General features: G+C 56.9%; 6 protein-coding genes across 6 annotated transcripts; 3 read left to right on the forward strand and 3 right to left on the reverse strand.

Annotated features, from left to right (window-relative positions):
• Positions 1–1130: 1130 nt before the first annotated feature.
• Positions 1131–3842, forward strand: LTHEOB_10468 (Heterokaryon incompatibility protein; the record flags this gene model as incomplete). The annotated part of the gene is made up of 3 exons (XM_035507116.1): positions 1131–1923; positions 2121–3680; positions 3802–3842. 3 exons carry the CDS (start codon positions 1131–1133, stop codon positions 3840–3842), a joined length of 2394 nt encoding a protein of 797 aa, XP_035367777.1.
• Positions 3843–6110: 2268 nt separating this feature from the next.
• On the reverse strand, positions 6111–8040 carry LTHEOB_10469 (Carboxypeptidase s1; the record flags this gene model as incomplete). The annotated part of the gene is made up of 6 exons (XM_035507117.1): positions 6111–6354; positions 6423–6979; positions 7039–7129; positions 7261–7606; positions 7661–7803; positions 7853–8040. 6 exons carry the CDS (start codon positions 8038–8040, stop codon positions 6111–6113), a joined length of 1569 nt encoding a protein of 522 aa, XP_035367778.1.
• A 982-nt stretch (positions 8041–9022) lies between these two features.
• On the reverse strand, positions 9023–15425 carry LTHEOB_10470 (putative nonribosomal peptide synthase; the record flags this gene model as incomplete). Its single annotated transcript, XM_035507119.1, has 9 exons — positions 9023–11375; positions 11428–13062; positions 13129–13334; positions 13398–13625; positions 13680–14156; positions 14196–14324; positions 14370–14459; positions 14517–14757; positions 14818–15425. 9 exons carry the CDS (start codon positions 15423–15425, stop codon positions 9023–9025), a joined length of 5967 nt encoding a protein of 1988 aa, XP_035367779.1.
• A 743-nt stretch (positions 15426–16168) lies between these two features.
• Positions 16169–17227, forward strand: LTHEOB_10471 (putative mitochondrial enoyl reductase; the record flags this gene model as incomplete). The annotated part of the gene is made up of 1 exon (XM_035507120.1): positions 16169–17227. One exon carries the CDS (start codon positions 16169–16171, stop codon positions 17225–17227), a length of 1059 nt encoding a protein of 352 aa, XP_035367780.1.
• Positions 17228–17836: 609 nt separating this feature from the next.
• LTHEOB_10472 (uncharacterized protein) lies at positions 17837–18602 on the reverse strand (the record flags this gene model as incomplete). Its single annotated transcript, XM_035507121.1, has 2 exons — positions 17837–18292; positions 18351–18602. 2 exons carry the CDS (start codon positions 18600–18602, stop codon positions 17837–17839), a joined length of 708 nt encoding a protein of 235 aa, XP_035367781.1.
• A 702-nt stretch (positions 18603–19304) lies between these two features.
• On the forward strand, positions 19305–20937 carry LTHEOB_10473 (putative cytochrome P450 oxidoreductase; the record flags this gene model as incomplete). Its single annotated transcript, XM_035507122.1, has 3 exons — positions 19305–19610; positions 19662–20690; positions 20752–20937. 3 exons carry the CDS (start codon positions 19305–19307, stop codon positions 20935–20937), a joined length of 1521 nt encoding a protein of 506 aa, XP_035367782.1.
• Positions 20938–21112: the final 175 nt, after the last annotated feature.

Genomic DNA, 21112 nt, shown 5'->3' on the forward strand with positions numbered 1-21112 from the left:
GCTTTTCCGCCAGAAACATTGACTTCCGCACCGTTGTTAAGCAGAAATAGGATGACTCGGATGTGGTTTCCTTCACAAGCAGCCTCGAGAGCATATCCGTGCGCTATTCCATTAAGATATCAATAACAAGACTGTACAATCAAGTCATCCAAGTAAGGTAGCAGCCGACACAACACCATAAACACGTCCTCGCCAGCGGTCCTGGGATTCGGCGGCGGTCGTCAGAGCGCACACATGCCGACAGGAACAAAGGTAGAGGGCGCATTTGCCGTCAGCGTAGGTGCACGCGAGGGTCTGCGTTGGATCGGCGCGCCGGCAGGCAATCAGCTCAGCTCAGCAGGAGGGCGTGCGTGGAAATGTAGTTTAAGTTGATGTAATGCAGCGCTATGAGCGGCCTGGCTGGTGCACGTGCGTATGCGTGCCTTGCAAGGCTCAGCTGAGGCGGCCTCGCAGGTGGGTGCAGGGAGGCAGTGCTGCTGCGGTGGCCCCGATGCAGGGGAGTGCAGAGCGCAGATGGCGAGATGCCTCAGGCCAAAACAACTTTGCCGAATAAAAAAAACTGCACTGCTCTACGGAAGCTCCAATGTCGTGTCCGGCACATCGCAGTCGGGGCTTAGCAGCTGGTCCATGGAGGCCTTCCCAAAACCGCCCCACCCACGCCCGTCGCCATTGGCTGCTGCCGAGCGTCGTCGCTGCCACATCTGCCACATCAACTGGGGCGGCGTCTGCTTTAGCAGCCTGTGCGGCCTTTGTTACGGCGCCGTCACTGCTTTGCACGATGCGATTATATAGAGGGCTGGCCCATCAGTTGCTGTACGCCTGGCTGCCTCGAATGAATAGATGAATTCTGGGAAACAACGGTGCCCTTGAATGAGATCGACCAGGAAAAATGAAGGAAGAAAAATACTACTGCCGTATATATCAGGCCTGGTACGAGGAAGGTGGGCTTCCGGTAAGTGCCGATAATGTGGGCTGTCCCGGAGTGGGCCCACGCCACGTCACTTGTCTCAAGGCCAAGTTATCCACCTGTCCTCGTCAGTAAGGAGCACAAATGCTCTTCACACGCGCTTCTTTGAAATTTTCTCTTTCTCGTTAATCCGTTGTAAACAGCACCACCCAAGGCTCTACTTATGGACGACGAAGACCACCAAAACAATTCTCCTGTCCCGACACGGCGGGACCTTGAGAGCGAGGATTCTGAAGATGAAGACCCCGAGAGCGAAGAATTAGAAGATGAGGACCTAAAGGGCGAGGATTCTAAGGATGAAGAATCTGAGTATGAGAATTCTGAGTATGAGGACTCTGAAGATGGAGATTCTGAGTATGAAGGCCTCAACCTAGGCTTTGGGGACCTAGATCTTGAGGACGAGAGCTCTGTAGACGAGGACCCTGACGACGAGGATTCTGAGTATGAGGACCTTGAGGATGAGGATTCTGAGGATGAGGACTTTCCAGACCTAGACTCCGAGGATCTAGACCTTGAAGACGAGGACCTTGGGAACGAGAATCCTGAGGACCAGGATTGTGAGAACAAGAATCTTGACACGGACCGTCTCCCGTGTGAGTTCTGTGAGAAGTGGCCAAATGTGCTTGTTCACGAGGCTACCAAAAGTAACGATAACGAGGAAGCTATCATACTTCCTTACGTTGCCGAGAACTGGCATGGGGATCCACGACTCGTATTCCATGGAAGCTGTTCGACGTGCGCCGATGCCATCGATGAGGACGATGACGAGTTGTGTGATTTCTGTAGACATCTCCGCCTCAGACATCTCTTGCTCTGCAACAACCATATTTTCAGTTATTGGACGGGTATGGGGGCGTGCATGGGCACTGTCAAAGAGGTCTACGACCGCAAATATGAGGAAGATTGCTCTATGTGCGGCCTCATCACCAGGGTCATATCTTACCTTGAGGCTCAAGGTATTGACGGGGAAGATATCAAAGATGAGGAGGTGTTGTTGTGGTTCAAGGGAAGTCGTCTTGTACTCCGCACAACACGGCGGAAGGATGGATCTTTTCGTACATGGTACTTCGGGCATCGACTCCGTCGTTCAGGAATATCCAAGAGTAAGAGATTAAATGATAGAGTTAAAACAGCTGCTAATGGTTGTTTACAGACATGGCGGTCGAAGATGCGCGTAAAGCAGATCAGCAGCCATCTATTCTTGGAAAGAAGGTTGACTGGAACCAAGTCAAGAGCTGGCTTGAGGAATGCCGACGCGCCCACAGGCCGTGTAACTCCGACATAACTGGATTCTGGGACCGCAGATTTCGCGTCATTGATGTCCATAAGAGAATGGTCACAAGATTGCCGTCTCGCCGATGCAAGTTCGTGGCTTTAAGCTACGTCTGGGGCACCGGACCGGAAAATGAAAAGGCACAGTTGACAAAAGAATCCATCAAGATGTTTGAGAAACCTGGAGGTCTAGATGATCTTCCTGCAACCATCCAAGACGCCATGAAAGTATGCGTTGAACTCGGGGAGAGGTTCCTCTGGGTCGACCGTCTCTGCATCATCCAAGACTCTGACTCGGACAAACTGCATCAACTGAAGCTGATGGGGCAGATCTACTCTTCCGCAGACTTTGTCATTGTCGCGGCATGTGTTAACGGGGCTAAAGATGGACTTCGAGGAGTTAGCAGACCCCGCGCCCAAAGTCAATTTCAAGCACGTGTCCTTGAATTTGAGGTTACGCGCCTCCTTCCAGAACTCGAGAAGGCCCTTAGACGGTCCAAATGGGGTAGCCGCGGCTGGACCTATCAGGAAGCTATCTTGGCGAAGAAAAAGCTCTATTTCACACCAAGTGAAGTATGGTTTGTGTGCCAAGATGGAGGCCACCGTGAAGATCAGTATGGCACAGAAGAGCGTTTGAAACCCGGTTCTACAGAACTTCACTCGACATTGCGTCTGGGCTCAGGCTTTGGGAGCTATGTTAGCCTCGCCAGCCAGTACGCTAGCCGAGCCTTTACGAACCAATCTGACATCTATAATGCCTTTGGCGGAATCCAGAACATGCTATATCCAGACACGAGAGTTATCTATGGCTTACCGGAGCGCGATTTCGACGAAGCGCTTCTCTGGAGTGTTCCAGATGATTCCGTGCGCCCAATACTTCGTAGAGCACAAGGGGCAATACTTCCGAGTTGGTCATGGACATCCATCAAAAGCCAAATCGAGTATGGCGATGAGAACTTGGGATCGCCGTGGTTCCCATTGGTGAGGTGGGCCTTTTCTGATGAAGGGACTATTCGCAGTATCAACAGCGTCTACTACGAATACTGGCCGGATGAATATGCTCGAACATTTCTTGCGATTGCCTGGACTGCGGGCTGCATTGAAGCCGAATGCCCCTTCCAATTTGGAGAAATGGACGAATACTGGGAAGATGAAATCCCGTTCACTGTTTCACGAAAAGATCTCGAAAAACGCTGGCCCAAACCGCATCATTTTTTCGAAGAGGTCAGCCTCAGCCCAGCCTCTAGCGGTCATTACGATGAGTCTAGGGTTTGGAAAATTGCTTCTCACGACGACGATATCATGAAGAACCTACAACATCCTGGCGTGATTTTCACTCGTGCTCAGACCGCGCACTTCAATGTGGGGATTACTCCATGGGAAAGAGAATGGTCTATCGATGACGCTGGGACGCTCTTGAACTTCAAGGAATTCAAATTGCGTACCGGGATGAGCGATGGCGATTGCAGGATGACAGAATTCATAGCGCTATTCGTGGGGAAACCGCCACCGGGCTTCTCGAATCTTGTTGATCGAGATGTGTTAAGACGTTACAATTTCAGCACTCCGGATTGTGTTGAACTCCAACCGCCACCTGTTCTGATTGTAATGGCAATTGATCGCCAGGGACCATTTGCACGTCGGCTTGGACTTGGGTATATCTACCTGAGAAAATGGGCAATGGCGAAGACTACTCTCAAAACTATATTGTTAGTGTAGAGAAGATAGATGTAAAGTAGTCAATTGAGGTTTTTTTATTATTCAAATGTTTACACATCTAAGGATGCCTCTAGCATGCTTGGACTGGTAACGTATGCAACATACCGAGAGCCATGCATACGTTGAGAGTAATGGCGAGGTATGGCTGGCGACGGAGCTATAAGCTCACTTAGGCAAAGTAGCAGTAGTTCAAGGTATTATCGGGTGTGTAGAATCGAGACTGCAGCTGTAACTTTGTGTAGTGAATGTAGTAGTCATCAAAGATTGCATCCAACTTCTGTCAGCCATTGTCAATTCTACTTAGCACTACGGCACTCTCCATTTGCCACAATATCTCGAAGTGTCTCGAGACAGACGCCAGCAGCCTCCCCGAATTCATTCAGTTGAGTAATCAAGCCACATCGCCAATCGGGCTTCCTATGCCATCGTGAGTTGTAACGTTCCGTATTCTCCTCAGCATCTTGGGACTCTCGCATGTTTTCGATTTTCCAAATCGTGATTTCGAGATTTTGATCACCGACTTCCTCTGGCAGTAACCGATTCTCTTCGAGCATCTATATCCATGCAAAAGTATGCTTTGCGTTCTATCCACAGCGACAATTTGCTTGGCCGCAGCATGCTCGCCTGAGCAATAGCTGCAGGATATCCACGCGGATTCGATTACGTTTCTCTTTAAGAATGACCATAGCCACGATCTGGCAACAATGCTCAGGTTATCCGGTAGGAGAACACGTACGTATGATATCTGGTAGTACGATGTTGCCAAGAAGAGGTTGCATGTTCCGAAACGACTCCTTGTAATTGAGGATCATACTCGCACTCACTCTACTAAAGGATTCGGGATCCTTCAGAACGTATGCGGCAATCATCATGTTCCAAATATCTTCAATGCGAAAGTTCCACGAGAGTGACCTAGTTGCCAAGGAAACCCAACGTGACGAGGATAGACACGACATCGTACTTGTCGGCTGCGTAAGCAATCACTAGTGACTGGCTTGGTGAAATTGTGTGGGGAATGCCGCGAGAGTGTGCCACGTTACAAATGATCTCCATCGTGAATGGGTCATCTTCTGGCAACGAGATTTCTCGAGGTCCGCCGTTCGTTTGTGGTTGTCCTTCGCGGAAGTTGGGGCCAAGCATAGCTTCGAATGCTTTTGACGCGTTCTTCAAGAAGATTGAGTGGACGAGGAGCTTCACTTCACTTGGGCTACATAGGAGGAGAGTGTCGCCTGCTGGATAGATTTCACGAACAAAATATTCCTCAACGGCTTCACTGCCCATGGTTAAAACGACTTTGGAGTTGGAAAGTGGTCAAGACGATCTGATAACAATCAATGCATATGTTGACATGGTATTATCGTTCGTCGTTTCCCTCTTTTATCTTTCAAAAAGGTCTTTCCTCGTTATTGAGTCTTCTTGCATTCTTTGTCCCCTGACTCCTTCCTTCGCCACATTACCGGCAAGGAGATGGTATTAAAGATAACTGATACATATAATTCCGCGCCATATGACTCTTGAGCTACGTTGCAGTTCTGCATGAGCAAAGGCTTAGCCGCCACTCTGGTGGTAGAAGCAAGGTAATTATCTGAGGCTAGTCACTGCTTATGTGCCTTGGAATGGAGCTTTTCCAGAGCAAAACGGCAGTGAAACAAAAATAAGATTGTTGCAGAGAATGCACCCTTGGCTGCAGATATTCTCCCCCCTGTAGCTACACTTTCGCCTGTACTTCCCCCTCCGCTGTATCTAAAGCTCTCAGAAGTAAGAAATGTGCTAAATGTCTTTCCCCGCTAGATGCTAACTACTAATCGCGTTGAGTTGCCCGACTAATATATAAATTCTGATACGGGAACAATGAGGTGGAAAGGATAGCATTCAACCTGGAGGGCGGAGAGGGAACATGCAGTTGAAATTAAAATCCTGAAATGCTGCTAATCTGGCCAAACAAGCTCCGAGAGAAGTTCTCTTGATGCTCTCTTTCCTTACATTACATTCCTTTCTCCGTCTAGAAAATGAATTAATTACATAGAGACCACATGTTTCACAAGGCAGAGGAGGAATGGCCCTGTACTACAATGCTTTGTCGAACACAAGGCGTGGCCTTTCTGGAATCGTTCCCAGTCCCTCAAGCCTTCCAGCCTGCCATCTACACCCACTATACAGATACAGCCTCCAGCCCCGTAGCTATATCCAGCCCATGAATCGTCCTGTTGAAGAATTCAAACATAGCCAACGGCTGGTACAGCTGAACAAAATGCCCCGCCTCGTAGACGCGCAGGAATGCCAAATTACCAAACTGCCTGCCCTTACCGTACTCCTCTCCGCTAACCACGAACGACTCGTACTCGGTTGCGGCAAAGTCCTCCGCGCCGGTGTAGTTCACAGCGAGGGAAACCGCCCTGCAATGAAGATCGTCAGCAAGGCAACATCCACACCCCCTCCCCACAGAACCAAGGGAAATACTCACTCTCCACCCAACCAATTACACGCATAATCCGCATCCCCATTAAACAGCAGCACACTCACCCCCGCATCCGCCAACTCCCCCAACGCCTCCTGAAACCCGCCCAACACCCCATCCCCGGTCTGAAAAAACGCATACTGCACCGGCACGCTCTCCGGCGTATAGTTACTCGCGACGCCAATCGCGTCCTGCACCTCGCCCGTGTTGAGCCACGCCGCCAGCAGCGGCTCGAACGCGCCGAGCACCGAATCCTCCTCGCTCACGCGGATGTCGAACCGGTCGCGCCCGGACACCGCCCGGTACGGCCCCTCGACGCCATCGAAGCACATGGCCCAGGCCTCGGCGCAGACGGCGTCGCGGATGGCGTTGCGCGGGAGGGCGGCCTGCAAAGCGCGGCAGGTGCTGGCCTGGTCGATGCAGCCGGTGCCGGGGAGGGAGAGGGAGAGCTCGGCGTAGGCGCGGATGGTGGCGTTGTAGGCGGTGATGTTGTACGGGTTGTTGGTGGCGTACTCCGGGAAGAAGGGGCCTTGGGTGATGGTGTCGATGTAGCCGTTGCCGATCTGTGTGGGGGTGGTGGTGAGCGTGGGGGTGTGATGGGTGGGAGGAAAGGGGGACTTACGCCGAGGGACTTGAGGTCGAGCGAGATGCCGTCGAGGTTGCCGGCGGCGATCTCGTCGTTTTGGTCTTTGAAGTGCTTCATGATGGCGGGTCTGGGAGAAGTGGTCAGCTGGCTTCAATGCTTGCGTTTTGGCAGTAGGTCTTTGGTGAGTCGAACCCGTAGTGTCCTCTGTCAAATATGTCAGCGAAGAACGGCAAAAGGCATACTCGGAAGCTCGCTTACCCCCAGCTCACAGTCCAAAGGTGAAACTCCTTTGATTTGATCTTGGGATCCAAGGTCGGTAGCGCGCTGTAAAACCCTTGGACAATATCCCAGGCAGCGATTGCAGCATCTTCGCTGGTGGTGATGGCAGTCGTCTCGTTGATAACTGACCAGACGCCCGTCACGTTGGCCATATCCGCACTGAGGAATTCGCCTGTGTTCTCATCAAGAGACCCCTCCTGAAGGTCTGCGTAGGAGAAGCCGGTGCCGATGGGTTGCGAGATGTAAAGCACATTGGAGACGTTGTTGAAGCTTAATGGGTTAATCTCTGTGGTGCCATCCTCGTTGAGGTTGCATGGGCCGATTCCTGTGCAACCATGTCAGCTTTTCGAATTTTACATTGGTCTGCAGTAATTCATACCAACGAATGCTCCAACGAGCGAGTCGGAGCCAGGTCCACCGTTAATCCACACGGTAACGGGATCATTTTCGGGGTCATTTCTGGACTCGAAGAACCAGAAGAAGGTGTGGCTGTCGGCAGAGGTGTCGATGAAGCCAGAGTACCTCGAACTTGTCAGTGGTTGAATTAGTTGTAGAATGCTTTGAAACTTACGAATTTACACCTTCCGTGGTTTCACAGATACCGGACTTTCCAGGTTCCTTGTAGCGGATCGTGGCTCCATTGGGGGCCGTAATGGTTTTGAGATCGGTCGGTTCCTGGGGAATTTGGGCCGAGACAGCGTTGAGCGAGAGCGCCAGACCAAACAATGTCGAAGTGAAATGAGAACCTGAAGACCACATCTTGAACGAATCTCCTGCTGAGTTGGTAGGTATTCATGGTGCTGTCAAAGCGATTTTATCGTTGTTGTTGATGATGCAGGATCACGATCCCTGTCCATTCAGGGAAACACGCGGATGTTGTGGCGCAGTAAGCTGCTGCCTTCCCTAGGTAACTTCCGGCTCTCAGGATCTCAATCAATAAGTGCTGTACAAGCTAAGTGGACCAACAGCAAGCCATTTGGGGCCGTAATGTCAGTAAGTAGACAAGTGAGCGGGGAAGTACGCGGCAAGGGCGCGATAGGAGAACAATACCCGTTAGCAAACCAAGCTCAATGATCCATTCTTGGAACTTGCTTGGTTTGTCACTCCTCTGCTTCGCCATCAGCACTAGAAGGTTGTAAACCTGTGCCTTGCTGGTGTTCGCAGCACAGACCTCAGATGCGCTCCACCACTCCGGAGCCAGGACCGGAACACCGCCACCAACTGTTTTACGCCTTCTTTGCACCATGTTATTGGCTGTTATTGCCGGAAAATCCGGCTAAGAGCCAATGCGGGACTTTTGTTGTGTCCAACGATGCAGTCTGGAGGGCCCTCCAGATATTGCATTGGGGCTTCGCTCACCGTTCCCTAAGGTATATTCCGCTCGCCCACATGGGGCGATGACGGCGGTGTGCAAAGCATGCGTGTAAACCTTTCCCTCGGTGGATAGGGCACAGCGCACAAGACCAGCAAAGAAGCATGGCTTTGATGTAGAGAGATAAATTTGATGTATGACTAATCCAAGGAAATCGCTGTAAGCACGCTCGATCTATGTAAACCAACGCTTTCTATAAGTCTTGAAGCCAATTCAGAGTAAACAGCAAACCATCCAAGCGATCAAAAGAAGGAAACAAATTTTAAGACCAGAAGCAAAAAACAAAAACCAAATAATAAAACCAATCGACGAAATTGAAATCCAGAAACGAACAAACCAAGTACCATCCAATCCAATCTCCCAAAACTCTTAAAACCCACCAACAAACTCCACCATCCTGTCCATACTGAGCTCCTTCTTCTCCCCATCCCCCAACCTCCCCAACACCCCCTCAAACAACCCCATCGCCAAATCGATCTTCTCCTCACTCAACCCCCTGCTATCCCACTGCACCTTCAACCTATACCCCTGCTTCCCCTCCTCACTCAACGTCTTCTGCACCTCAATCGCAAGCGCGTAATTCATCACCATGTAGATCTTCTGCTGCGCCTTCATGACCAGCCAGCTTATCGGATCCGGCTTCGCCCCGACCGGCGCCGGCGCAAACGGCTGGAAGACGAACAGCAGCTTCGCGGCACCGGCTGCGTCCCTCTCCGCGCCGTAGATGTCGCCCAGTCCGACGCGCCCGTGCTCGGCCGACTCCCAGAAGTCGTTCTGCGCGGCGGCCATCCAGTCCGAGACCGTGGAGTCGTCGGCAGACAGCCCCATCCGCATCGGCAGGAAGTTGGCGCAGGTGCCGTTGAGCAGCTGCGCGTCGCCGGTGTCGATGTCGGCGTTGCGCCCGGCGACGAGGTTGTCGATGACGGCGTCGTCCGTCCCCAGCACGCGCCCGGCGACGAGCGCGTAGACGGCGCTGAAGACGGTCATGGCCGTGACGCCGTACTTGGCCGCAATAGCATCCACGTCGGCCTGCAGCGGCACGAAGCGCAGGCGGTCCGTCGCCGGCGCGGTGGGGAGCGGGAGGAGCGGGCGAGGCGGCGGGGCGGGGTGGCGCAGGCGCGTGTGCCAGTAGGACAGGTCGGCGGCGCGGTCGTTCGCAGCGTCCCAGGTGATGAATTGCTTGAAGTCGACGACGGGCGGAACGGACTGGTCCCCGCGGGCGATGGCGGCGAACTGGTCCTGGAAGATGCGGAGGAGGGTGCCGTCGTAGGTGCCGTGGTCGAGCTTGATGGCCAGGGTGCGCGTGCCGTCTGCGGCGGAGCGGAGGACGCGGTAGCGGACGTGCGGCGTGCCGGGCGCGAAGCGGGAGTCGCGGAGCTGTTCGGCCAGCTGCGTCTTCTCCTCAGGAGTCGAGTACAGCTGCTCGTCCCAGTCGAGGGTCGGGAATTTGAGGACGACTTGGTACCAGGAAGCGGGGTCGGCTTCGTCGGCGAGCACGTAGAAGGCGCGGAGGATCTGGTTGCGCGCGGTGAGCTGCGTGGTCGCGGCTTTCCAGGCGTCGAGGTCGAAGGAGGCGGGCAGGTCGCGGTGCACGGTGAGGTTCCAGTACTGGCGGTCTTTGCGGCCTTGGGTGAGGAACTCGATCTGGCCGGCGCCGCAGGGGTAGATGTCTTCGACGTCGTCCTCGCACTTGGCCTGCCTGATGACCCGCCTCACGGACTCGGGGACTGTGAACTTGGCCGCGGGAGCAGCCTTCTTTGGCGCCAGCTCGATCTTCTCCATCTTAGCAGCCTGCTCCCTCAGCGTTGGCAGCGCCAGCACCTGGGAGAGGGCGATCTTGTACGACTTCTTGCGGCACTGCCCCGCGACGTTGATGCCGGCGATGGAGTCGCCGCCGAGGGCGAGGAACGACGAGTTGGCGCCGATGGCCTCGAGCGGCTGGTCCAGCACGGCCGCCCAGATGGCCTGCATGACGCGCTCGGCCTCGGTGGAGACGGGCTCAACTTCACCAGCATCCTCGTCATCGTTCTTGGGAACGTAGCTGGCGACGTCGGCCTTAGACAGCGTCTCGGCCAGGGCGACGAGCTCCTTGCGGTTCGCCTTGCCGGACGGCAGCGTGGGGAAGCCGGAGAAGGGCAGGAAGACGGAGGGCATCATGTAGTGCGTGATGGTGTGCATGCCGTCGATGACGTCGGCGATGGCGGGCAGCTTGTCTTCCGGAGAGAGGAGCTTCTGCGTGTTGGGCTCGTGGTCGCCCTTGAGGACGACGAAGGCGACGAGCTGCTTCTTGCCGGCGAGCTCGGCGACAGACACGATGGATGCATCAACACAGTCGGTGCGGAGGACAGCATTCTCGATCTCGCCAAGCTCGATGCGGAAGCCGTTCAGCTTGACCTGGTAGTCCTTGCGGCCCAGGCAGATCAGGGAGCCGTCGTCGGCCCAGCGGGCGAGATCGCCGGTCCGGTAGAGCACCTCGCCGTCGGCGTCGCGGACGAATGCCTTGGCCGTCTGCTCCGGGCGGTTCAGGTAGCCCGTCGCCAGGTGGGCGCCGCGCACGCACAGCTCGCCGACTTCGCCGGCTGGCAGCCTCTTCAGGCTCGAGCCTTCGGCAGGGAGGATGACGGCCGTGGCGTGGCGGAGGGGCAGCCCGATGCTGTTGAGGTCGCCGTCAGGCGCCACCTTGGAGACGGTCATCAGGATGGTGGCTTCGGTGGGCCCGTAGCTGTGGTCTGGTCAGTAACTGCCTGAGAACTGCAACTGAAAGCTGTACTTACCCGTTGTAAACATCAATCTGCTTCGCCCACTCCTGAATGTTCGAGTCAATCTTCTCACCACAAACATTCAGCACCTTCAGCTTCGGAACCTCGCTCGGGCCCCCGCTAATCAGCTTCGCCATGGTCGGCGTCAGCATGACCTGCTCGACGCCCATGCGGTTGATGTGGCCAGCCAGGTCCGACATGACGTCGTCCTGCGGCGCAACGCACAACGTAGCGCCAGCCGACAGCACGGTGAAGACGTCGTAGTACGAGGCGTCGAAGACGTAGTTGAGCGTCCAGAGCGACACCCAGCCGGCCGTCACGGCCGTCGCCTCGATCATGCCTTCCGCAGACGCCGCGACGGCCGAGTGCGGCACCACGACGCCCTTGGGCAGCCCCGTCGAGCCCGACGTGTAGATCAGGTACGCGGTGCTGGCCGGGCTGAGTCCAGGGACATCAACAGGCAGACCACCACCCTCGTCCAGGTCCAGCTGCTCGGGAACGATGGCATCGAGGCCGAAGGCAGCGCAGTCCTCGCCGTTCCGCACGTCGGTGATGATGCGCTTGGCGCCGACGTCCTGCGCGATGAAGCTGTTCCGCTCGCGGGGGTTGCGCGGATCGAGCGGCGTGAAGGCGGCGCCGCCCTTGAGGATGGCGAGGATGGAGACGAGCGTGAGGGCCGACTTGTCCATGAAGAGCGGGATGATCTCGCCGGGAACGACGCCCTGCTGAACCAGCTGCTTGGCGAAGTTGTTGGCCTTCGCGTCCATCTCGCCGTACGACCAGCTGCGCCCGCTGCTCTCGACGACAGCGACCTTGGACGGGTTGGCCGCGGCGCGCTGCTCGAATTCGGCGTGGGCGAGGCCGAAGGATGAGGGTTCTTCCTTCACGGTAGGCAGCTGCTGCGGCTCGGCGGCGGTGCTGGGGGCGTTGTTGGCAGTGGCCTGCTCGACAGTGTCGACGAAGAGGTCCAGCAGAGCCGTGGCGGCGCCGCGATCAACGCCAGCGAAGGGCACGAGCAGCTTGACGCGCGAGGGGTCGGCCTCGTTCAGCTCGAGGCAGACGTAGCCGGTGAAGTTCTGCGTATCGGCGTCGACGGGGACGAGGGCGCTGTCCTCGGCGAAGGCGTCGGTCTTGGGCACGGCCAGCACGTTGACCATGGTGTTGAAGAGGCTGGGGCGGAGCGAGGCCGCGGAAAGAGCATCACGGAGTCCGGAGTGCGCGTAGCGGGACACGTTCCACAGGTTGTTCTGCGTGTCCTTGGCGAACTCCTCCACCGAGCCGCTGTTCGAGACGGTGATGCGCATGGGGACCGTGCAGAGGGTAGGCCCGTTGAGAGACAGGATGCCGGCGACGTTGGCGTCGCGGCCGGCGAAGGCGGAGAGGAAGGTGGCCTCGTCGGTGCCGAGGTGGCTGGCCAGCGTCATGGCCCAGGCAGCGTGCACGGCGGCGCCGATGGTGACGCCGGTCGCACTGCTGAGGCGCTGCAGGGCGTCGCCCATGTCTGCGCGCAGCACGAAGGGTTCCTCTGAATCCTCAGAAGTTGCCGGGGGCAGGTCGACGACCGTCTCGCTGGCGCCGGCGAGGTACTCCTGCCAGAAGGCGCGGGGAGCGGGCTCGCTGGCGTAGGCCCTGTTGAAGGCGACATAGGCGCTAAAGGGCGGGCGGTCCACGGGCTGCTCGCCGCGCAGCACGGCGGCCGCGTCGGCGGCCAGGAACTTGCTGGACCAGAAGTCGAATAGGCAGTGGTGCATCTCGAGCACGAGCAGCGAGTCGTCGAGGACCGTGGCGCGGACGAGGGGCCCGTCCAGCTCGAGGGGATCCTCCTTGAGGTCCTCGATGGCGCGTTCCAGTGTCACGCCGCGGTACTCCTTCCAGGGGAGGTTGACGGACTTGCGGACGGACTGGACGAAGGAGCGCTTGGACTGCGTGAAAGAGGTGCGGAAGATGGGGTTCTTGGAGATGACCGTCTCCAGCGCCTGGCGCACTTGCGCGGGCTGGACGCCCTGGATGCGGTAAGTGCGGCGGTAGACGTAGTCGGCGCTGCCGATGATGCTCTCCAGGCAGAGTCCCTCTTGGAGCGGCGTCGCGGGGTACGCGTCCTCAAGGCCGCGAGTATGCCTGGCAGATGCAGCTTCCGGCAGCAGCGAGAACGGGGCCGGGACTTCTCCCATGACCAGGGACGGTTCGGGGCGGAGATCGCGCAGTGTCTCGGCCTGCAGGACATCAGGCACAGAAACCTGGACGCCTGCAGCCCTCAGCTTGCCGACCAAGACGATGGCGTTCAGCGAAGAACCGCCGAGCTCTTGGAACGACGCGTCCAGGGACACAGCCGAAGCACTGAGCGACAGCGTCGCCGCCACGGCGTCCAGGACCTTGAGCTCGAACGCATCATCCGGGGGCGTGCCGGCCGGCGGCGTCGACGACACCGAAGACGTCGGGGTGATCAGCTCCTCAGCGCTCAGCCCCTCGACCATGGCAACCAAGCCGGCGACATCGACCTTGCCGGACGTGTTCAGCGGCATCTGCTCGACCTCGACCCAGTAACTCGGAACAGCGTACGACGGCAGCAGCGTGCGCAGCATGCCGCGGGCCTCGCGGACGAGAGCGGGCCACTCGACCGTCTGGTCCGACACGACGACGGCGACGAGCGCCTTGCGGCCGAGCACGGTGGCCGGCACGACGTGCGACTGCGCCACGCCCAGCTGCCGCCAGATGTGCGCGTTGGCCTCGCCCGGCTCGACGCGCTGCCCGTCGATCTTGGTCTGCTGGTCGATGCGGCCCACCAGCTCCATCGAGCCGTCGTCGCGCAGCACCACCATGTCGCCCGTGCGGTAGAGGCGGCCCGCGCCGAAGGGGTTCTTGATGAAGGCCGCACGCGTCTTCTCCTTGAGGCCCAAATACCCCTTGGCCAGCTGACCGCCGCCGAGGCAGAGCTCGCCGGGCGTGTTGACGGGGACGGGGGAGATGCTGTTCGGCTCGAGGACCATGCAGGTCGTGCTGTCGGTTGGCTTGCCGAGGAGTGTTGGAGGGCTACCGCGAGAGAGGCGCTGCCGCATGTTCAGCTGCGTGCACTCGCTCAGCCCATAGGCGCTGGTCAGAGAGACCTTGTCGGCCCACGCGTCGACGAGGGCCGAGCTGACGGGCTCGCCACCGAGCGTGATCGACTTGACGTTTGAAGGAAGCGTCGCCGGGTCGTGCAGCATCAGCATGCTCGGCGTGATCTCCAGCGAGTTGACGTTCATCTCGCGCAGAGTCTTGAAGAGGCCGAGCGTGATGTTCTCCTTGCTGGCCAGGCACAGCGTGCCGCCGCGGCAGAGGCACCCGAGGATCGTGCGCTGTGCGGCGCTAAAGTTGGGCGAATGGCACAGCAGCTGGCGAGGAGGCTCTGAGCCGTTGGGCGCTGACATGGCAGAGATGCCAGTGGTGGCTGCCAAGTGGGAGAGCAACACTCCCTTGGGCTGGCCGGTAGTGCCGGAGGTGTAGATGACGTAGGCAATGTCAGAGGGGCTCTGGTACAGGTTGAGGTTGCCGAAGTGGGCTGGAGGGGCCTTGATGGCCCTCTGCACCAGACGAGTGATGGGCATTTCTAGGGAAGAGTTGAATTGGCCCGTCGTGGTCTCGTCGACCAGGACAAAGGGGGCCTTGACATCCTCGACGATGAACTGGTTGCGGGCGATGGGGGCGTCAGGAGAGAGGAGTACGTATGCAGCTCCCGTCTTCAAGACGGCCAACACAGCCACGACCATGCTGATGGATCTCTCCATGGCGATAGGGATAATGGCGCCGCGGCCGCAAAGCAGCTTGCGGGCAACCGAGTTGGCCATGCCATTCAGCTGGTTGTAGCTGAGCCCTGGCACATCCTCAAATTGAACGGCAATGCGCTCAGGATGCTTCTCGGCCTGCGTCTCGAGGAGCGAGTGAAGAAGTCCGGCTCCGTTGTTGTTGGTGGTGCTCTTGAGCTCCTCGATCTGGGAGTGCTGGAGGCTCTGGCGACGGGGGGCAGTGAGGACCATTTTGATAGATTGGAAATAAAAATGATAATTGATGTGGATATGATGAGGAATGATTGAGATGTTTGGCAATAAAAGATAGTGAATGCCGCTTAGTTGTGGTTTGTTGTTGTTGAGAGTGGTTGGAAGTGTTGGATGGTGATGATATCCTTGATGTCGGAGGTGATATGGTCCTATATATCCCAAGATGCTTCGTAGTTTCTTGAGTTACATTCTGAAATTCTGCCTTGGCAGTTTGCTTGTGGCTTGCTGACGCGTCTTGTCACTGAGGTTTTCCAGTATAGTCCTGCTACTTCGACCCTTAAGCTCCGTAACCGTGTCATCGGGTCAGCCCTATCAAAGGTGAATGTGGAGGACCGTTAGGCTAAGATAGGCTTCTTCCGTCTGTATGGGAGGCTGGTGCTCGGTTTCTTCCGCAAGGCTGGAGGAGATGCTACGCAATTCTGAGAGAGATGGGCCTATAACAACGCCACTGTGTAAGAAATGTCCTATAGACTGCAACTTGGCGCACTTTCTACAACCCCACGGGGTAACCAAGGCGAGAGAAACCGTTGGTCAGCGCTAAATTAGCCGGCTTCCCCGGATGAGTGCTTTTATGGTTGACCCTGGCCTGGAACAATTTCGTCCCTATCTAGCGCCCCATCTGGAACTCTTTTAATAGACATACCCCACGATAGCTACCATCAAACACTACTACTCCTCAGCTCTTCATCTCTGACCCCCACGCCTCCTCATCCACATACGCCATGCCTCACGCCATCACTAAGTCCCACAGCAGCGAGGCTGTTGCTTTCCACAAATTCAACATCCCAGACACTCTCAACCCGGGCCACGTCACAGTCAAATTCCTCGCCGCGCCCATCAACCCCCTCGACATGCTCGTCCTGGCCGACCGCTACCCCGTCAAGCCCGCCCACCATATCAGCGGGAACGGGGTCCTGGGCTACGACGGCGTGGGCCAAGTGACGGCCGTCGCCGACGACGTAACCGGGCTCGCACCAGGCGACATCGTGGTGCCAAGCCGGTTCGGGCTGGGGACGTGGCGCACGCACGCCGCGCTACCCGCATCCGCCCTCCAGAAACTATCAGAAGCACCCAAGGACATGGCCTGCGCCGCCATCCTCCGCATCACCGTCGCGCCGGCCTACTGCCTCGTCGAGGACATGGCGCCGCTGCGCCCGGGCGACTGGATCGTCGTCAACGCCGGCACGTCGGCCGTCGCGCAGATGGTCACGCAGTTCGCTGCCATGCGCGGCGTGCGCGTCGCGCAGATCGTGCGGGACCGGCCCGCCGCCGAGCTCGCCGCCGTCAAGAACGCGCTGCTGGGGCTGGGCGCGGGGCTAGTTTTAACCGAGTCAGAGCTGGAAACCGGGGACGGTCTCGCCCAGCTTCAGGCGCTGTCAGTGGCGCTCGCCCTCGATTCCGTTTTCGGCAAGGCTGGACGGGCGCTGGTCAAGGCGCTGGCACCCGGCGGGACCTACGTGCAGCTGGGCTTCCTGGCTGGGCCCAATGCCCAGCTCGCCCTGGATGCGGCTGATCTGTTCGCGCGGAACCTTACCATGAAGGCGTTCCGCGGTACCGCTCAGCTGGGATTGCGGTCGCCGGCGCAGCAGCGGGAGCTGTGCGATTGGTTTGTTAGATTGTTTAACCGGGGGGATTTGAAGCTGCCGCCGCTGGGGCTGGAGCGCGTCGACTGGCATGTAGCTGACGCTGGTGCTGCTGAGCGCAGTGCCAAGGCCGCTGTCGAGACTGCTCGTGCTGGGGCGTTGGGGCAGCGGAAGCAGGTTTTGGTTTTCAAGCATTGAGGGGTGCGCTCTTCTTGTCTGCTTTTGGTCATGTTTTGTCGTTATCATGAGATTGCATTCCTGCTCTTGCTATGTAACAGCTTGCTCCATCTTCTTTTTTAACTTTAGATATGCATCTTAGAACTCTGTTTTTTGAAATTGAGTATTGTAAATTTACTTGAAATTGTGCTCCAAAATCCACAACATTGTCACCGAACGTTTCTCTTTAGTAAATACCACAGAATATTTGAAGTACGTAGAGTCGCACGTAGTATTGAACCAGAAGAGAAAGTCTGTTTACCTTAGCTCTGAATATACATAATCTCTACTAATCGCGTGGCTCTTAAAGTGTCAACTTATTATGGTTTTGACGGAATATATTGACGTTCTAGAATGCGGAATATCGACCAAAAGAATGAAGGGCAAGTATGTACATAACCCAAAAATGTAACTCCCAATCCCAAGCAAACATTTCTAGTCTAAAAAATCTACCAAAACACCCCCAACGCCACATCCCACCATTCCCAGAAACGAATGTCGTCGGCCGCCGCTCTTGGCATTACCCGAACAGGCAAGAAGCTCGGGTCGCCCAGCGGCCGGCCGCCCCGCTGCAGCTTACTTGCTTACATACTACTGTCCCGCCGCCGCCGCCGCCGCCGCAACCCCGCCCTGATCCTTCTTCGGCACAGTCGGCGTAACCGACTTCTTCAGCATCTCATGCAAGCCCTCCGGCCTGATCGGCACATCGTCGTCGATCTTCAGCCCGCGGATGACGCGCGCGATGAGGGCGTACGTGCCGAGGATGATGAGCACCTCGACCAGCTCGGCGACGGACAGGTGCTGCAGCGCGTCGTCGATCGTCTGCGGCTCGTTCGTGTACGTGGCCAGCTGCTCGTCGACGACGCGCAGGATGACGCGGTCGCGCGCCGACCATGGCCCGTCGCCGGCGACAACGGAGGCCGGGCTGCACGAAGAGATGGCGGTGATCTTCGCGGGGTCCATTTCGTAGACTTCGGCCACGGGCAGGTTGACGTCGTATTCGTACTTGGCGCCGAGAGTGCTGGCGGTGCGGAGGACGATGAGTTGCTGCAAAGGCTGGGGTTAGTGGTGTGGCGGACGGGGAAGACGGAGAGAGACTGCTTACCCAGTCCAGCAAAGGGACTGTGCGAACTTTGCCGTTGAAGCAGCCGCCGATGACGCCCATCAGGTGCGGAAACAGGCCCTCGGAGTGGCCTAGCAGCAGGAAGATGTTCCGGCGGAAGGGAAGAACATTGATCTTCTCCGCAACTGCAGGAGGCGCAGTTTTGGGGTCCACATAAGGGACGAGGCAGGTTTTGCGGAAAGGATCAGCACCGTTGGCTGAACCGTTGGCTACACCGTTCGTGTGGTTGGACATTGTGGAAAGAAATTGTTTGAGTAGAAGTCTTGGGGCTGTAGAGAGGAATGTGGAAGTCTGAGGCTGTTTATGGCGCGCACCCCGCGGGGGTTTTTAATTGTGATAAACAGCATGAGGCGCATATCCAGATACGACTGTGTCTCTGGTCATGGTTGTGGGCTGCATGGCCAAGCCTGGTCAGATGTAACACGGAGGAAAATGGAAGAAGAGGCGTTTTGGCGAGGGTTGCAATTCTCCGCACAGCGACCCTGTTATGGCATTCGGTTCAGCAGCACATGCGCTGGCTGGTCCGTATGGTACCAGGGTTCTTAGCGCCATCCCTTCGATGGGCGAGATGTGGTGCGGCTGATTCTTTCCCCGGACATGGTATGGTGCCACTATACTAGTACTACCAAAGTGGAAACATCCGTCCATAGTGTCAGCCTCATGGCTTTTCTCGAGGCTTTACACAGAACAAACACAACATCTCATTGCAACACCTCGTGCACCGCCTCAAACGGTGACCTTCGCGACGCCATGCTGGAGTCTGGCTACCAGCACTATTACTTGGCAAATGTTACCATCCATCCACCATTTCAGTGGCGTATCTCAGGGCTGGGCATGTAAGAATAGAATCCCTACCGCTGGCTGAGACATTCATATACACTGAAGACTCACATCAACTGCTCTCCTCCAACATCTTTCCTCTAAGCACATTCTACCATGGCATTCTCTTCAGTCATCTTCTCCGCTTTTACCAACGTGTACATCTGTCTGCCACTTCTCGTGGTGGCCTACGTGGCGTACACAAGATACTTCACGGGACTCTCGCACATCCCAGGTCCAGGCATTGCCAGTATCAGCAATTTTTGGAAGATCAATGCGGCATGGCACCAAGACATGCCAAAGCGGAACATCGCCCTTCATCGGGAACACGGCCCTCTGGTCAGGATCGGGCCGAACATGATCTCGGTGGATGACCCGGCCGCTCTTCCAATCATCTACGGCTTCAAGCCGATCTTCACGAAGGTGAGTAATCTCTTCAGACAGACAAGTCTCAGCAGCTGATCAACATCCCAGACGGCCTTCTACCCCATCGTCGAGGCGCTGTACAAAGGCAAGCTGGTAGCAAACCTCTTCACCACCCGCTCGGAGAAGTACCACGCGCACCTGAAGCGGTCCTCCGTCAACGCGTACTCAATGACGGCACTGGGCGACCTCGAGCCGCAAGTGCAGCCCGTCATCGACCTCTTCCTGCAAAAGATCCACGACGTCGGCGCCGGCGGCACCAAGCCCTTCGACATCGGCACGTGGGCGCAGTACTTCGCCTTCGACGCCCTCGGCCAGATCAACTTCTCCGAAGACCTCGGCTTCCTGCGCACCGGCACCGACGTCGGCAACAGCATCGGCACCATCGACGGGCTGCTCGCGTACCTCTCCATCATCGGCCAAGCGCCGTGGCTGCACAAGCTGCTGCTCGGCAACCCGCTCGTGCACCGCCTCCTCCCGCTCGAAAGCAGCAACCAGGTGCAGAACTTCGCCGTGGAGATGATCACCAAGCGCATGGCCAGCATCGAAAACGACGACAAGCCGCTACAGCGCGACATGCTCGCCCGCCTGCTCGAAGTCTCATCCCAGGACGACGCCAAGCTCAGTCTGACCGAAATCATCGGCCTGACCACGACCAACCTCATCGCCGGCTCCGACAGCACCGCCATCGGCCTGCGCGCCATCCTGTACTTTCTATGCCGCAGCCCCGCCGCCTACGGCAAGCTGCAGCGGGAGATCGACGAAGCTTTCGCGGCTGGTGAGCTCGAGGCGCCCACGCCGCGCTATGCCGATGCCGCGAAGCTGCCGTACTTGCAGGCCGTCGTGACCGAGGCCCTGCGCGCTCACGCGGCAACGGGGTTCGTGCTAGAGCGCGAGGTGCCGGCGGGCGGCGCAGAGATTGCGGGCCAGGCTATTCCTGGGGGCACGATTGTCGGGATCAATTCGTGGGTCATGCACGCGAATAAGGAGGTGTATGGCGAGGATGCTGAGGCGTTCCGGCCTGAGCGCTGGTTTGAAGATGACCAGCGTGTGCGTGAGATGAAGCGCTGCAACATGTCGGTGAGTAACAACATCATTGGTCTTGAGAAAGTGGAGTGTCGTGGCTAATTCTTGTGCAAAGTTCGGCGCCGGTCCCCGCGTGTGCATCGGCCGGAATATCTCCATGATGGAGATCATCAAGTTCATCCCGGCCCTGATGCGCCGCTTTGACTTCAAGTTGGCGAATCCGGAGCAGGAGTGGGAAGTCTTGGGCCACTGGTTCACGAAGCAGACGAACCTTGATATGATTTTCACTCCGCGTGTTTGATGAATTTCGTTTCATTTTTTTTGATCATTTCTGCATTGTATTCTTTGGCCATAGAACGTTTTGCTTTTAGCTTGAAATACGTGCATAGAATATTCATAGAAATTATATTCCGGCTTTCTATCCTAGAATCTGCAACAATCCTCTCATGCGTAATCTTCGATTCTAATCGCCTTCA

This window comes from Lasiodiplodia theobromae (assembly GCF_012971845.1).
Source record: "Lasiodiplodia theobromae strain AM2As chromosome Unknown scaffold_39, whole genome shotgun sequence".
NCBI lineage: Eukaryota > Fungi > Ascomycota > Dothideomycetes > Botryosphaeriales > Botryosphaeriaceae > Lasiodiplodia > Lasiodiplodia theobromae.